The sequence below is a fragment of the Exophiala dermatitidis genome, assembly GCF_000230625.1.
Source record: "Exophiala dermatitidis NIH/UT8656 unplaced genomic scaffold supercont1.7, whole genome shotgun sequence".
NCBI lineage: Eukaryota > Fungi > Ascomycota > Eurotiomycetes > Chaetothyriales > Herpotrichiellaceae > Exophiala > Exophiala dermatitidis.
In genome coordinates, this window is record NW_008751652.1 from 197,559 (window position 1) to 213,019 (window position 15,461).

A 15,461-nucleotide genomic window follows, 5' to 3' on the forward strand; every position below is an offset into this window, starting at 1 on the left:
TTAGGGCGCATTGCACAGTGCGTTATAAGATCAGGAGGGTCAGATTAAGCCCTCTATGCCTGAGGTGAGCAAGGTGAACAGGGCGATGTAGGCTGGTCTCTTCGACCAATGTGTGATATAGCGTATATTGACTGTGAGGGCTCACGGAAGGCTGCAAATCTTGTGTTGAAGATGCGCAATCTGAGTATAATCGGTGCCAAAACCGACTCCTTTTACCATTTGGAGCTCTGAAAAAGGAGGCTGAAAAAGAAGCATGTTGAATGAATTGATCGTGTACTGTGGTGGTGGTTGGACTGATCGTGGACACGCTTCAAGTTTCCACACGCCGGACGGGGGATTATGCCAGCACGTGACCAGAGTCTCTATCACGTGACTGCTCCTCAATCGGGCCGAGCCGCGTCTTCCTGCGCTGCCCAAAAATTTCTCCCGCCGCAAACTTGAAGGCGGCTTTGGCTTGCCTCTCTCCCACCAGGTATGTGATGATTACAACTGTGCGCCTGTTCTGGTTCTACAGAAAAAGCTAACGGAAACCAGGTTGCGAGCCGTGCTCCTCCTTGCACCGGGACACTGTTCCTTTTCGCTATGCTTCTACATCTGCGTCATTAAACCTCACCAGCCATGAGAATCACAAACAGCACCGTGCCCGTCTACACGGTCTCCGGCTCTGCCACTTCGCGCAATCTGCCAGACTGGCTGCCAGAAAAACAGAAGCGCAAGAAGGACCCCGAGTATGCCAACCGGGTGGAACTGTTGCAGGATTTCGAGTTCGAAGAAGCCAGTCAGTGCATTCGCATCAGTGAAGATGGCGAATGGGTCATGAGCACTGGCACATATAAGCCGCAGATTCATACACACTATTTGCCCAACCTGGCGCTTTCATGGGCCAGGCATACCAACACGCTGAACAAGACCTTTCTCCTTCTTTCTTCCGACTATTCAAAATCGGTCCATCTCCAAGAGGATCGGTCGATAGAATTCCATACTCCTGGCGGCTGTCATGACTCGTTACGAATCCCACGGTACGGACGTGATTTGGCATACGATAGGAGCAACACCGAACTATTGGTGCCTACGGTCGGAGTTAATTCGAATGGATTGGGAGAAGTCTTCCGAATAAACCTTGAGCTGGGCCGTTTCATGACTGCATTTGAGGTGGACGTGGGAGGAAACGACCTGAACACTGTGGGAGGCGGGGCTTTGCAAGGAGGCATCAATGCTGGCAGTGTAAATGTTGCCTCAGTGGCTGAAGGAAGCCATAACCTCTACGCTTTCGGCACATCTTTGGGGACAGTGGAATATTGGGATGCCAGGTCAAGAGCACGAGTGGCCACTCTAGCGCTCCCTACAGATTTTGATGGGCGACCTCAGGTTACAGCACTTGACTTTCATCGGTCAGGCATCAACCAAGCTGTTGGGACCTCATCTGGGCTCGTTTATCTATATGATCTTCGTTCTCCGGTTCCGACACTGAAAAAGGATCAAGGCTACGGATACCCTATCCACTATGTGCAGTATCTGACGCCATCAAGTTCAACCCGAGCCTCGACTTCGGAGCCAAAGGTGGCTTCTGCCGATCGGCGAATACTGAAGCTTTGGGATCAACATGATGGCAAGCCGTGGACCTCTGTGGAGCCGGCTGTTGACATCAACTGCGTGGCATGGTGCAAGGACAGTGGCATGTTTTTGACCGCCAACGAAGGCCGCCAACAACACGCTTTCTTCATTCCTCAGCTCGGTCCTGCCCCGAGGTGGTGTTCGTTCTTGGACAACGTTGTGGAAGAAATGGCGGATGATCCAAATGATCCGTATGCGTTCTCCAAAACCAAGGTCGGCGAAGTCTACGACAACTACAAATTCCTTACCCCGGCTCAGCTTCGCATGCTCAACCTGGATCATCTCGTCGGAAAGACCAACCTGCTCAGACCTTACATGCACGGTTTCTTCGTCGCCCAAGGTCTTTACGAGGAGGCTAGACTTATCGCCAACCCCACCAGCTGGGAGGAAGAACGAGCCAAGCGCGTTCAAGAGAGAATCGATAAAGAACGCGAAAGCCGTATCAGAGGGAAGAAGAAGATCACAGCCAAGGTCAACCGTAAGATGGTGGAGAAGATTCTTGAACGGGAAGAGAAGAACGAGAGACGGCGTGCTCAACGAGTGTTGGCCCAAGGTGGCGACGAGAGTGCTGCTATGGAGGCTGCTGCAACGGCTCAAAATGGCGAGGAGAAGGGTCTGCTTGCGGATTCTCGGTTCTCCAAATTGTTCCAGGATGAAGACTTTGCTGTGGATGAGACCTCGAGAGAATTCCAGCAGCTCAACGCCAGCACCAAAGTTGCTCCGCCCTCCAATTTGGACCGTGAAAAGGGGCTTACTGCCGTCGAGGAAGAAGCAATTGATGAGGTACCTGGGTCAAGTGATGAGGATACTACAGATGAGGATGAGTCTGGACATAACCGCTACAAGACCACGGATCGAATATCCACCGCCGACTACAAACGCCGTCCTAACAAGAAAGAAAGAAAACGTGATCAGATGCAGATGCGGGTCACTTCGTCAGGATCGAAGGCAGCACCCAGAGCCACACATGACAGTTCATTCGCGTCTCGTGCTCAGAATATGCAACCCGTCCAGCGGACAAAACGGGCTACTGGGTTCGGCGGTGCTGTGGGCGACAAGGTAATCACATTTGAACCGAGCAGCAAGAATTCGAAACCTGCAGAAAAGAGAGACGGTGGCACGAAAAATGCGGGACGATATCAAGATCGAAGAAGTGCTTCCGGCAATACCTTCAGACGAATGTGATCGCAAGAGAGGTGGGAATGATTACATCCATATCATTCATCAAATCCGGATATTTTGCTTCGGGATGCTGCCAACGCCGGGCGTGGTGTGCTGCATCAGGCCAGGACAAGACCACATCCGCATGGAAGCTATATTCTGGAGCCTTTCCCTATCTCTGGATCCGTTGAAGCGCATCAATCACCTTTGTCGAATGCGCAACAGCGCCAAAGATCCCGCCCTCCATCTTAACAGACTCCAAAGCAAACCGATGCAGCTCCGCTGTCGCTGCAGCAGTTGCATCCTCCAGAAGGACGCAGTCGAAGCCCCGATCATTGGCCTCCCTCATGGTGGTGGACACACAGACATCCGTGGTGACACCAGCCAGAATCAAGTTTTTGATTCCACGCAGCCGGAGGAGATGTTCAAAATCAGTATGAGCGAACGCTCCTCGTCCCGGTTTATCTATGACAAGCTCGTCAATACGTGGATACAATTCAGCTATCACGTCATGGCCGGCTTCTCCCCGGACAAGGAATCTTCCTAAGGGGCCTTTGTCCCCAATGCCCAGATGGTGGGGATTGTTCCTTGAGCGAAAGCGTTCTCGACTTGACAATGTTGAAAGATCAGGTCTGTGGCCTACGACTTCTGTCAGTGTCTTGGCCAGGCTTTACATGTGCGGCTGCTCAACATTTCGACAAACCTACCTTCTCGAGTGAAGAAGATGGGCAAATGGGCGCGACGGGCCGCAGTAAGGATGCTCTGAAGTTTCGGGATAATAGCTCGAGCGCTGTCTACCTCGTACCCTTGACAGTCGAAGTAGCCTCCGACTTCGCAGACTGCTCTCTACTCAGCTCAGTCACTTGTGCACTCGAGGCCTTGTTTGGGGGCCAATATTGCATGCTTACAGTCACGCTGCATGTCGATAATCACAAGGGCCGTGGTCTCTCTGCTGAATGATGCATCGTGAGGCCAGTTGTATGGCGAGGCAGCGACCTGGCCGTTATCCAGCTCTCGCCGCATCATTGCTTTGAATAAACACCTCCTTCAGGTAGATGCCCAATAATGTGAGAGCAGGAATATATTTAAGCTGCCCTCGAGCATTTCATATACCTAGGTACTTAGGCAGAAAATTTGACAAGAGAGTTCCCTGTAACACGGAGATTCGCGCTTGAAATGATTTTGATAAGTCTTATACCTGTATCTCGTTCCAATTCCAGTGACTGATAAGAATTCCTCGGTCGTGATTATCGATAGCGTATTCGTGCCGCTTTAATGTCAGATCATGCGCCGCCCTGTCCTCCTCTCCCCCTTTTGGCTGCTCAGTCCGTTTTCCGCTCAGCAGGTCAGCTGTCGAGCGGTCTTCCACAGGAGAGCAGCCCAATCCGCTTCCAAATGAAGCCCGCCTGAAATGCTCTTGTGGACCGACTTTTATTCATCTTCACTGAACATGTATCAATCTCCCGGATCAAGGCACAAGACATCGTCCCAAAGCAAAGCCAGCCCTGACCTGCTGGTACGCAAGGCAAGGCTCTCAGGCAGTATACAGTACCTGAAGCAATGCGCCTTTCATTTCGCAGAGAATGACAAACAGTAGGATGCCGACTGCTTGGAAGGCTCGCGAAGCCCAGTATGTTCTTGATGGTTCTGCCAGGATTTTGCTGTATGGCAACAGTGTACTCACGGGCCAAATAAGTTTCGTCCTCACAGCTGAGATACATGGTAGTCAGTAGCTTAGGAAATTTCGGAGGAATCGCCTCTCAAACATTGTTCTGGCTTTGTACCAGGTGTCAAGGGGCCGTGTGCATGCTCGAATGGTTCTTTCAAGACCGCCACAATGATGATATTGACGGTGCCAGCTTTGTGTCGGTGACCGCCATCCAGAGGCTCCCATAGTCGTCACTCTTGTTGTAACAACTTGAAGCAGATAACTGCAGCAAGAGAGCACAATGCGCTCGAGAGCTGAGGTTGAAGCGGTAGTCGCTTGTGCAGCTCTTGATCAACTTCAGGTCGAGCGAGTCCTGCTGCTTCAATGTAGCCCACAACAGGTTCTGCGGTTCACCAAGCCGTGTTTGAATCAGAGATATCGGTCGGCGTCTATTTGGATACCGGCGGGAAACTCATCATGTTTAACCAACGAGTTTGCATGGTGCAAACATTGGGGGTTGGTTCCCACCAGCCAAACTCGACGCTTCTATCGAAGGATCTAATTGTGTATGAGTGAGACTTTTCTGGGCCTCCTGCTAGGCCAGACCTTTTTATACTTGTTGCCCAGTGTGTGAGTCATGTCAAAAGAAAAGGTTCCAAACGGAATGACCAACTCAGTTGTCCGCTAGAGCTGTGAAACACGGCCGAATTGGATGTACCATAGTTAGGGTAAAAGCTTGCTTTGCTCTTTCTGCAGGAAAGAGTCCGAGAAGAGTAGTGATGGCCGAAGAGCGGACTTCAAGCAGCGCCGCGGGCAGGATATGCATTCAGATTCTGGATACCCCTGCTTCTGATGGACATGCGATTGGACAAATACTAGTACCTCCTGAAGATTGATGGCGCATCATCCCTGATGTTGCTTGGTCAAAGTTCAAGGTCGAATCGCCGTGGTTTCCGACAAGGCCACGAGCAGCATATCATAGCATCTTACAGCACCTGAACGGTAAATAGTCGACGATCAAACATGACACTAAGCACGAGAGTTTCTCTAGTACCTCGCGGAGTCCGAAAAGGAGAACAGAGACAGAGTAGGCGTGCCGATCAAAGTACCAGCGAGATGGAAGAGGACGAGTCCATGCTCAGGAGGTGAACTTTGAACTTCAATCAACTCTCTTACCTAAGCGTGATTATGTAATACTTGCGTGTGGCTGTTGCTGCGCCGCCCGTGACGCTTTTGTTTAGTGGCTGCAGTGTTGATACAATCCGAGCGTGTCACCACCGACACCGACACCATCGCCCAACATGATGCCTGCCAACATATCATAAACTACACCCAGCCTCGAACGGCCGCGCTCGGTCGCAATACGACAGCCATACTAACCATAGCAGCATAATTCTTCCTCTTCGCCAACAACAGCGCCCGGGACCTCGTCACAACAAACCCCAGCCGCTTCGCTCCTAGGCCACCACGATCTTAAACACCAACCACCGACGGACCATACTAGGAGTACAACCTAGTCATGGCACCGTGATCGACCGACACCGACACCGACAACACCATTGCAATCGAACGAAACATCACCGACGGGCACTGTGCGACAACCAACACAACCACTTTCGGCCAAAATGCCCCTATCCGACGGGGTACCGTCTTCGCCTCCAGGGCCAGGCACTTCCCTCGAAGAGTCCTTGAGATACTACAAAGCACAGTACGAGCAACTTGAGGCTGAACTCGCCGACTTTCAAGCCTCCAGTAAAGATCTTGAAGCCGAGTTGGAAAAGGACATTGAAGCCTCGGAGAAGCGAGAACGCCAATTGAAGGAGAAAGCAGCCAATCTCCAGTATGAGGTGGACGAATGGAAGGCCAAATACAAACAATCCAAACTCGAGGCATCGAACGCTCAAAATACGCTGCAAAAAGAGATTACAGAGCTTCGAGATGCAAATCGAACGCTACAGATGCGACTGCGCGACGTCGAAGTCGCCAACGATGACTACGAAAGGAAGCAGCGCAACACGGAATCGTCCTTGGAGGACATGGAATCCAAATACAACCAGGCCCTGGAAAGAAGCGTCCTGCTGGAGGAGGAGATGCGCACAGGGGAACAAGAGCGGGAAAGCCTACGTATTGAAGCGCAAAGGCTGCGAGACGAGCTGTCCGACCTCAAAATCGAGACAGATATTATCAAGGAAAAACTGCGCAAGGCCACGGAAGCTTTGGCTCGAAGGGAGAAGGCAATGACGCTACAACCCATCGGAATCTCAGCATCACCGCGATCAGAGCTGTCACCCACAACCACGACCGCATCATCCCCAACCTTCGACACTCCTCCCACGAAAGCACCTTCGTCATCTGGTCTTTCGGATACTCCAACACCCCCCTCGCCTCCAATATCCGACGGCTCTGCCAATGTGCCGAAGCCCGTAACAACACCAGGATTAAGCAAGATACGACCGTCCATAAGTGGCACCTCTTCAACACAACAACGACCCCCGACGGCAACATCCGGTACCAACGCTCTAAATACCAGATCACATGGACATGCCCGTGGCACGTCAATCGCCACACTGTCACGATCCGGACCTTCATCAACGTTCCGACAAAGCTTGTCCAAAACCGGCCCGCCTCCTAGTCGACTCCCAGGGCTACCTCAATCAACTTCCATCATCCATCTTAGGGACTTGCGAGGGAAAATGCAGAAGCTAGAGCAACGGGTACAGACCGCCAGATCGAAGCTTCCGGCGCCCGTGCATACGCCGCCCAGGGCATCACCTAGAAGCGGATCAGCGCTCGGCAACCACATTCCCGCATCTGTGACCGTCCGCACTCGCAAGCGAACCGGCGGCAGTACCATCAGCGGAGTCGATTCTCTCCCGGATAAAGGAAGGGAGACGCCGTCCGTGCGATCAAAAGCGAGTAGGCCCTCCTTAACACGACAACCTCCCTCTCCTACCCGAGGCGAAATGGCTGCGCCTCCGTCTCTCAGGCCATCATCTAGAGCCAGTGGGATCTCGGGACGGTCCTCATTCGCACCGAGTCACAGTCGTCCGGGAAGTCGGGCTAGCGTGTCTGGATTTGGGCGACCAGCGCCCCTGGGCAGTGGTGTTGGGTCAAGTTATGCGCCGAATGCCTCCACAGACCGAGTCCGCCCTAAGAGCAGTCTGAGTAGTTATGGATACGATGGGGCGATGGACGACGACAGTGTCATTGCCTCCGGGACTTCATCTGATTTCAGAGATGCAGTCACGCCTACGCCGCGCCGAACCACGTTCGCAAAGCGCACCAGTGATGTTGGTTCCGCCATACCCAGTCCCACGAAGCGCACCAGTTTGGGCGGCGTCGGCGTCAACGCTGGTGCTTCGACGAAATTGCCCGGCCTCGCTCGACGGCAAAGTACTGGGTTTGGCCGAGCCGACAGCGCAGCTGACATGAGGCCGCCGTCGCGACAGCTGAATAATGTCCAGGAGAATTACGATGTGAACGAGACATTTTGATGTTGGATGACAATGACAATTACTCTTGATTTCCTGATGTTTGTCCATGACAGGGATAGGAGGCCTTGGAACAGACGCAGATGTGCTTCCTCCAGTTGTCTTTTTCGTTTACGTGCCATGGATTGCATGCTGGACTCAACTTTGGTACAGAGATTGAGAGACTGAGATATGAATCGTTGGGTACGTTTGATGGGCCGGTTCATTGCTGGTCATGATCGGAGTCTCGAGTCAAGAGCTATCCTGGTTGGACTAGGGTGGTCTTGGATCTGGTTACAGGAAGAAAGCCCCCAACCCGATTATCAGATTCTATGCAGTGAATTGGCTTTCCTGGAAGCCTGCAGCGCGAACCTGGTTCGAGGAATGTGGCACGAGGCATGATGATTGATACCCCAAACATGAACAATATTATAAGCAAGGCTGTGGGCGGTACCTTGGCAGCTTGATTCTTCCTGGACGATTTGAAATCGGTTATAGCTAGCCACGAACGTGTGACGACAATTTGGCTCAAAGACAAACTACTCGAGCTGTGATACAGGAACCAATGCTCATTGTCAAGATGCCCAATTACTAACATCTTCAACCTCCGTGACCTTGTAGAGAAGACTTGCTGTAGCATACTGTAAGATATTTATTAGGAGTACCCGACTCGACTCAGGCTAACATTGAAAAGCGACACCCTCCCGCTTCGCCACGTTTGTCCCTCCGCCAGCAAACCCTGTGCCTTCGCAGCTGATCTCGACCAGTCTGCCAGGCCTCTTCTGTCGTCGCTCGCCTTCTTTTTGGTTTTTATCGTTTTTGGATGCCCCGTTGTTCTCCGTCGCCTCGCTGCTGTCTGCTTTGTTGGTGGTGGTAGTGCCACTTAGATCCGCCTCGCAGACAAAACAGGTTATTCGTGGCCGCAGCTGTTCCTGTTCCTGTTCCCCTTTCTCCTTGTTCCCGCTGGAGATGCTCTCCGCTTTAGCAGACCCCTGGTCTTGGTTCCTCGCGCTGAGATTCGGTTTCGAGCTCGAGCTTTTCCTTTCCGATGATGCCAATATTGGGCCCGAATAGACCAATAACTCGGCACAGCCTCCACAGACGACATGTCCACAACCCTCAGCCGTGCCCAGCATGGGCCTTGACGAATTCGTCAGGGCTTTCTTGCAACTCGGACAAATCCGGACCCGTTCATCAGCCGACTTGTTACCTGGTGTCGACTGTGAGTCCCTCTCCGCCTCGCTCTCTTCTGTAAAGTTGACAGTGACCAGCGACTTGAGCGAGTAAGAATGCTTGGTTGCAGGAGTCGAGGCCGGGCATAAGGGATGCAGTTTTGACATTTGGTTCGATTTGGAGTTTTTGTTGTTGTTGGCTGCCGCAAGAGTATCCGATCCAGGCACCCAGAAACTGGCTTCGGATGCTGCTGACGACTTGACCTTTTTTTCTGGGAGGTCGGCGTCGTTGGTGCTGCGGGAATGCATCTCCTCAGCAACCCGTTTTCTCTTGGTCCCGGGGAGCACGGAATCATCAAAGCCCATCTCGGCCCTCTCGAAACCCTCGAGATCACGGCGTCGTCGTTCCTCTTCCTCCCGTTCAGCGGCTTCGCGCTCCTCTCTTTCGCGGAGCTCGCTTTCCCGTTCCAAACGCTTGATTTCCTTTCGTTGCGCCATGAGATCATTCAATGCGCATTCGCGGCAGAATAAGTGCACTTTGATCGGTTGGGATTGTCCCAGTCCGTCCACGTAGCCATCTGTGCAGGTGACAGGGGAATTGGCGAAGCCTAGACATAGTCGGCAATATCCAAATGGGAGGAAAGACTCTCGGGACAAGCGGGTCGATTGGCTGCCCCAGCTGGATTTGAGCAGTGAGCGCTCGTACGATGTGAAAAATGCGAGTGATGTGTTGCGTTTGGAGTGTGACATGATTGAGACCCTGGATGTTGCTGGTGGCGTCGTTCGAGTATCTATCGAACTTGATATTGGGATGCGATTTGGGAGCAAGCTGGAATCAAAAACAGCTTTGTTGAAATCCGGTTGTTGTATATGGAAGGCTTATTCAAGCTGAAAGTAGAGGATATAGATTGTTGGAATTAATATTTGGGAAAATATTCGCTATCAAGTGCCGAATAACTATAAAGGCCGCCCTAAGGGCAAGAGAACTTGAAGCCTAAATTGATTTCGATTTCGTCGCAAGTGGGATCTATATACAACAAAGAGACCCCAATCCCTAATAAGACTGAGGAGTATTCTCTATTCAAGCAGGACGATAGTGGTTTGGAACCGCACAACAAGTTGATGGCAACGCCATGTCGCCCGCCGCGTAGTATCGCTGACTAAGTGATTATGTGATATGGACGCTATCGGTGGAGTTGCCTGATTGGAACGACGGGTCTAATCTACAACTCGGACGACAACAGCCTCTCTTCTTAAGGCAGCCTTGTCAAAGCAAGATTCAAAAGCAAAACCGTATTACTGTCTCATACAATGCCTCTTCTGGGCTTTTGGCCTCTAGCCTCCAATCTCTCTATCTATTAATACCCAGAAAGGCCCGAGAAGCCCTCGCCCAGTCCACCAGCCGGGCCAGAAACCCAAACCAACGATTGGCGGCACAGTCCCTCCCCCCGGCCGGCCCCCCTCCGCCTTTACCAGCACTTGCTCTCTCGTACCTCTGCCTCTTTCAGCAGATCCCTCCTCGAACCATCATTCCCGAAGGAATGGGTTCTGGCCTTGCGGCCCAACCGCCCGCCCAGCTGCAGGAACTCCTTCTCGCCCTGGATCCGGCCAGCGACCGAATCCCGACGAGCATTGAGCACGAACCCTTCCTGGTTCGTGCCCATGCCGTCCTTGGCGGCGAGAAGGTGTCCTACGTCTCGAGCCTCGAGACGTAGCGCCGCCTTGGTGGCAGCGCTCTGCAGCCAGGCCTGCTTCGACGTGCCGTCTTTGGCACCGAAGGGACAGACGAACCGCCGCTGGGCTGGCATCTTAAAGGGCAGAGGAACGGGCAGTGAAGCGGACGGCGTGACAGGCGGCGTCATGGGCAAAGTGACTGGCATTGAGGCGGGAGGTGAGACGACTTCCTCGTCATCTTCTTCACCCTCGTCCTCGTCCTCGTCGTTTTCTTCTTCTTCCTCATCATCTTCGTCCTCTTGCTCGTATTCTTCGTCCTCATCATCTTCGTCCTCTTGCTCGTATTCTTCGTCCTCGTCATCTTCCTCGTCTTCTTCATCCTCTTGCACAATGCTCTTGACTTCGTTCTTGGGCTTTTTGGACACTCTTTTGCTGTTCAATTCGTCCTTTGCCTCCATTTCCTTGATCTTGTCGTTGATAGCACGCAGGCGGTCTGCTCTTTTCTGCTCCTTCTGCTTCCACGGTTGCCGCAATCCGTTGAGATACTTTCTGTGTTCCCGCATGGACATCTCCTCGACCTTGCCATTGACCACGTGCAAGGGACGGTATACGGTATCATTTTGAGGGTGATTCATCATGAACATGAGCTCTTCCAAATTGTCTTGGTTCATGTCGTACTCTTGATAAGCGGAACAACCGAATCTGGGCGCATCTTCACCATCATACCAGTCTTCACGCATGAATGCCTTGATCTGTGTTTTGGTGTCCACGATATGCGGGTGAGCTTCATCGGTGTAAGTTGCTTTTGCCCATTCGAGTGCTCTGCTCAAGAAGTAATGAACACGCAATGAGTCTGTCGCAAGCATTGCATGGATTCCACATTTGTCTAGGACGTCCCTCTTTGGTTTATGGTTGATTTCTAGAGCATCGAAGCCGTCTAGAACAAGAACAGCTTTCCGGTATACCGGTGGCGCTGTGGTGGCCTCGCCGTCGAGTTCAGACTCCAAGACATCGTTGTACAGACCGTAAACGACATCCTTCAAGTCTCTCTCCGTTGCATTATGCTGCTCAAAGTTGCAGGCGTCGCATCGGCAGTCAAATCCAAAATTTTCGGCCAAAACCGAGCGTTGTCTCTCGCGGGTTTCTCGCAAGGTGGCGACGTAGGAGAATCTGATTTCCTCGCCTTGTTTGATGGGGCGGATTGCTCGAATTCCCACAGTGCCTTCGTGTAACTGACTATCGTGGTCCTTTTCCCCAAGAATAGGCGTCAATGCCACATTCGGTCGGCAAGAATGGTTGATGGAGCAGAGAAGCCGCCCGAAAACAAAGATGGGATGACCGGGCGGTTCAAACAGAGGGTGGTCAAATTCTAGGACGTCGGTGAACCAGCGACCAACGAGCGCCAAATCTTGCTTTTGTCCCTCGCTTGGTTCGACACCTGGACGTGGTCTCTTTCCATACAACGCTTCGAGGACGTCGGCATTTGAGAATCTTCCTGTGTGTGCATATTCGCGGCGGCGGTAGTCTATCAACCTGCTAAAAGGGTCTTCTGGGCGAAGCGACCTTGCCCGTACAGGCAAGTTCTCCATTACAACATTGATAGCCCTCTTGACTTTTCGGATGATGTTGGCAAATTCCCCCTTGCCGATCTCGTCTGGGCCAGGCCATGGTCGTGCATAGTCGTCAGGTAAATCCATGAAGACAGCGCCGAGGTTCAGAAGCGTGGAGCCGGTCTCTACGTCGCCTGCAGAAACGATCCGCCAGCCTTCGGCATCTGGTTCCGGTGGTCGCAGGTGGAGGCCACGCTTTTCTCCTTCCAGAGAGGGACTGCGAGTCATGTTGCGATTGGTAGTCTCAGGCACAAGGTGGTGATACTGGCAAGAAGCAACGAGACTCAGGATCTTCTAGGGGTACTTGGAGATCGGAGGAGGTAGATGGTTTGAAGGATGTTTCCACGGTCTGTCAGGACGGAAGACTCAAAAAAGACAGGCGGGTTGGCAGAGGATGTTTGTTATTGTCTGAGCCAGTTTGCGTTTGTGACAATCAGTCTTTGAAAGGTGAGTCTGCAGCTACAATGCCGATGTTGGCGCCAGAATAGGAGACATGGTCATCAACGCAAACAAACCGCGCCCATGGGGCGCGGGCAATGGGTATTTGAAGCGTGTTGAGACTGTCAAAGCCTACCAGCTACGGATCGACTCTGAGCACGAACAAACCATCACAAGCACACCCGTCCTGCCTCTATATACTATCGGAAGACAAAGTCATCGTGGTTGCCACTCAAAAAACCATCGCGTTTCTTCCAATTGAGGTTCTCATCTCTTTTGTGGGTTCTTGCACAGCCATGGGAACGGGTATTGCCATACTCATCGCAATCCTGGCGGTTCTCGTTGCTCTTACGATCGCCTGGGCAGCATACTCCATGAAGATTCGACCAACGCGGTTTATGCCTTCCGTGGAAGGAGGGCAAGTTTGAAGTTGATCAGATACAAAGCGTGTTTACTCGAATATGGTACGATGGCTCATTGACTACGAGGAAAAGCTAACCAGTGCATTCCAGACAATGCTTTCAGTGCATTTTATGCCTGGAATCCTACCCACCGAAGGCCGCGCAGCATGGAGGACTAGAGAAAGCATGGTGTCCTGGTTGAGGGCATCAACGTTGAACTAAGGGGAAGCAGGGTGGTATCCATCAACAGTGGCAATGTCTTGTGCGGAGGAACACGACGAAGTTCGAGGAACTGGGATCTTGATAATGCTTCTTTCCTGGCTCGCAGTAGCATCGGAAAGATAGCTACAACATACACGCCATTGATAGGTCGTGGTGGACATGGGATGAAGGGGCTCTCTAGCTCAGCAGTCTTGTCGAGCTCAACCAGCACAAGCCTTGTTCAGGAATCGGGATCGCCTCAAATAACATAGCTTGGAGAGGTCCAATGGTACCACGTCTCTAGACTGTTACGGCACTTCAACTCTGAGGAGCCAGAAGAATTGGCTAGAGCTATGGAAACATTTTCGGAGCACTATCCCTAACCCTGCACAGGAGCATTCAGCATCCTCCTGTACGATTCCAGCCATGGCAGCTGACCGGCCGTCTCTCCCTCAAGCCATACGAAGCATCTAAATAACCATTCTAACAATACCAGAAAGTTGATTGCCTGGTACCATACAATGTAGTCAAGCCTGAGGCGAGACAAGGCTGTGGTCCGTTAAGGCGGCGTCATGTACCTCCAGAATCGGTTAACCACTTTTCGCAGCTCGAGCTTGCGATTCAACTGTAGAACCTCTCGTTGTTCGTCCAATCCACTGCAACCTATTAAAGAACCAAGGGAACTGTTTCTTCCACGACCTCTCACCACCCACCACCCACCGTGCCTCTCAGACAACAGTGTATCGCTCAAAATGGCGATCCTCGTAAGTTCATGCGGATGCGCGACACATTGCCAGCTGTACTGACCTTTCTAGGCGCGGATTTCAGAGACATTCTACAAGTAACGCTCCCGTTCCCGGCCGAATCGCAGGTCCTTCTTGTTTGCTAACAGCAGCAGCACGGTCTTTCGCAAAAACGCCGTTTTCTTGACCAGCGTGTTTGCCGGTGCTTTCTTGTTCGAAATGTGCGCTTCCCCGCGACCTATTCAAGTTTGAAGATGCAGGGCGACTAATTGTCTTTTCGCAGCGGATTTGATACTGCCACGAACAAGTTATGGGACAGCTGGAACCGAGGAGTACGTCTTTCTTATGCGCCGATGTACGAATTTCGACGAGTCTAACTTGGAATACAGCGGCAATGGAAGGATATTAAGCACAGATACATGACTGCGGGCGAGGACGAGGAAGAGGAGTGATTTTTTACCAACCAAATATACACCGGCCATGGGGAGGGAAGGATGGGAGGAAGACGTCCGCCGAAGAACCTCCAATTCCAATACCAAAACGTCGGAACTTCCTCTGTACATAAGCGAGAAGTGGGACAGTGGTCAATAAACATGTGAAAGCCTTCTCTTGTCGGATCTTTGGTTGTTTCAGCTGTTGTGATTCCGAAGAGCATGGTTATACTTTATGCGGCTACTTGACGCGATTTCCTACGTTCTCGGTTTTCCGCGAGCCCGGTACCTACTACGGAGAGCCCACCGATTGAGACGTGCCGTATCCTCCTCTTTCCAGTTTGTCAACAACTGAGGCAGCACCCGCGCGAATGGGGCATTCCACCTGAGCCATGGATACAGATACGGAGTGTTGGCTTGCCATTCATACAAAATATGAGAATCGCGGCTGCCTCATTCTCGCCGGCGTACTGATGGTTGGGCGTGGCTGTTTTGCGAAAGGAAGTCTGCCGATATGGAGGTCAGATTCCTCTCCAGCCTGCTCGGCTCCTGACAGGCCCTGCCCTTTTCTACTACAAACATAGTGCATAGCTTGTTGGTATCGTTTCTCCATGTGTGAATGCTGCGCACCCATGGGGACTTGCTCGGGGGTTATTTTGCTAGGACGTAGCCTGAGCCAAGTCATCTGGGAAGAATCGCAGCTCTAGACCATGGCAGCGGGCATCGACACATACCAGTCACGATATCTTGTAGACAGGAACGTAGATGTACATCGTGGTGCGAAGCTCATGCGGTAGAGTGCGAACACTAATACTTGTGGTATCGCCGGAAAATGTCAGGGCGGAGAGAAAAGGACCGAACCTTAAGGCCCCGTCAAACATCGACATCATCGCAGCCT

General features: G+C 52.1%; 6 protein-coding genes across 6 annotated transcripts; 3 read left to right on the forward strand and 3 right to left on the reverse strand.

Annotated features, from left to right (window-relative positions):
- The first annotated feature begins 478 nt into the window (after positions 1-478).
- Positions 479-3,955, forward strand: HMPREF1120_07915 (uncharacterized protein). The gene has a single exon (XM_009162152.1). The coding sequence runs from the start codon at positions 619-621 to the stop codon at positions 2,797-2,799; it is 2,181 nt and encodes a 726-aa protein (XP_009160400.1). The 5' UTR covers positions 479-618; the 3' UTR covers positions 2,800-3,955.
- Positions 2,734-5,529, reverse strand: HMPREF1120_07916 (isochorismatase). The gene is made up of 3 exons (XM_009162153.1): positions 3,684-5,529; positions 3,483-3,614; positions 2,734-3,414 (listed from the first exon to the last, which is right to left on the reverse strand). The coding sequence occupies exons 1-3, from the start codon at positions 3,799-3,801 to the stop codon at positions 2,948-2,950; spliced, it is 717 nt and encodes a 238-aa protein (XP_009160401.1). The 5' UTR covers positions 3,802-5,529; the 3' UTR covers positions 2,734-2,947.
- A 171-nt stretch (positions 5,530-5,700) lies between these two features.
- On the forward strand, positions 5,701-8,506 carry HMPREF1120_07917 (uncharacterized protein). Its single transcript, XM_009162154.1, has one exon. It carries the CDS (start codon positions 6,049-6,051, stop codon positions 7,915-7,917), a length of 1,869 nt encoding a protein of 622 aa, XP_009160402.1. The 5' UTR covers positions 5,701-6,048; the 3' UTR covers positions 7,918-8,506.
- HMPREF1120_07918 (uncharacterized protein) lies at positions 8,342-10,186 on the reverse strand. Its single transcript, XM_009162155.1, has one exon. The coding sequence runs from the start codon at positions 9,813-9,815 to the stop codon at positions 8,574-8,576; it is 1,242 nt and encodes a 413-aa protein (XP_009160403.1). The 5' UTR covers positions 9,816-10,186; the 3' UTR covers positions 8,342-8,573.
- Positions 10,187-10,534: 348 nt separating this feature from the next.
- Positions 10,535-12,577, reverse strand: HMPREF1120_07919 (uncharacterized protein; the record flags this gene model as incomplete). The annotated part of the gene is made up of 1 exon (XM_009162156.1): positions 10,535-12,577. One exon carries the CDS (start codon positions 12,575-12,577, stop codon positions 10,535-10,537), a length of 2,043 nt encoding a protein of 680 aa, XP_009160404.1.
- Positions 12,578-14,141: 1,564 nt separating this feature from the next.
- On the forward strand, positions 14,142-14,584 carry HMPREF1120_07920 (ubiquinol-cytochrome c reductase subunit 9; the record flags this gene model as incomplete). Its single annotated transcript, XM_009162157.1, has 5 exons — positions 14,142-14,153; positions 14,205-14,230; positions 14,288-14,353; positions 14,416-14,464; positions 14,522-14,584. The coding sequence occupies 5 exons, from the start codon at positions 14,142-14,144 to the stop codon at positions 14,582-14,584; spliced, it is 216 nt and encodes a 71-aa protein (XP_009160405.1).
- Between the last annotated feature and the right edge of the window lie 877 nt (positions 14,585-15,461).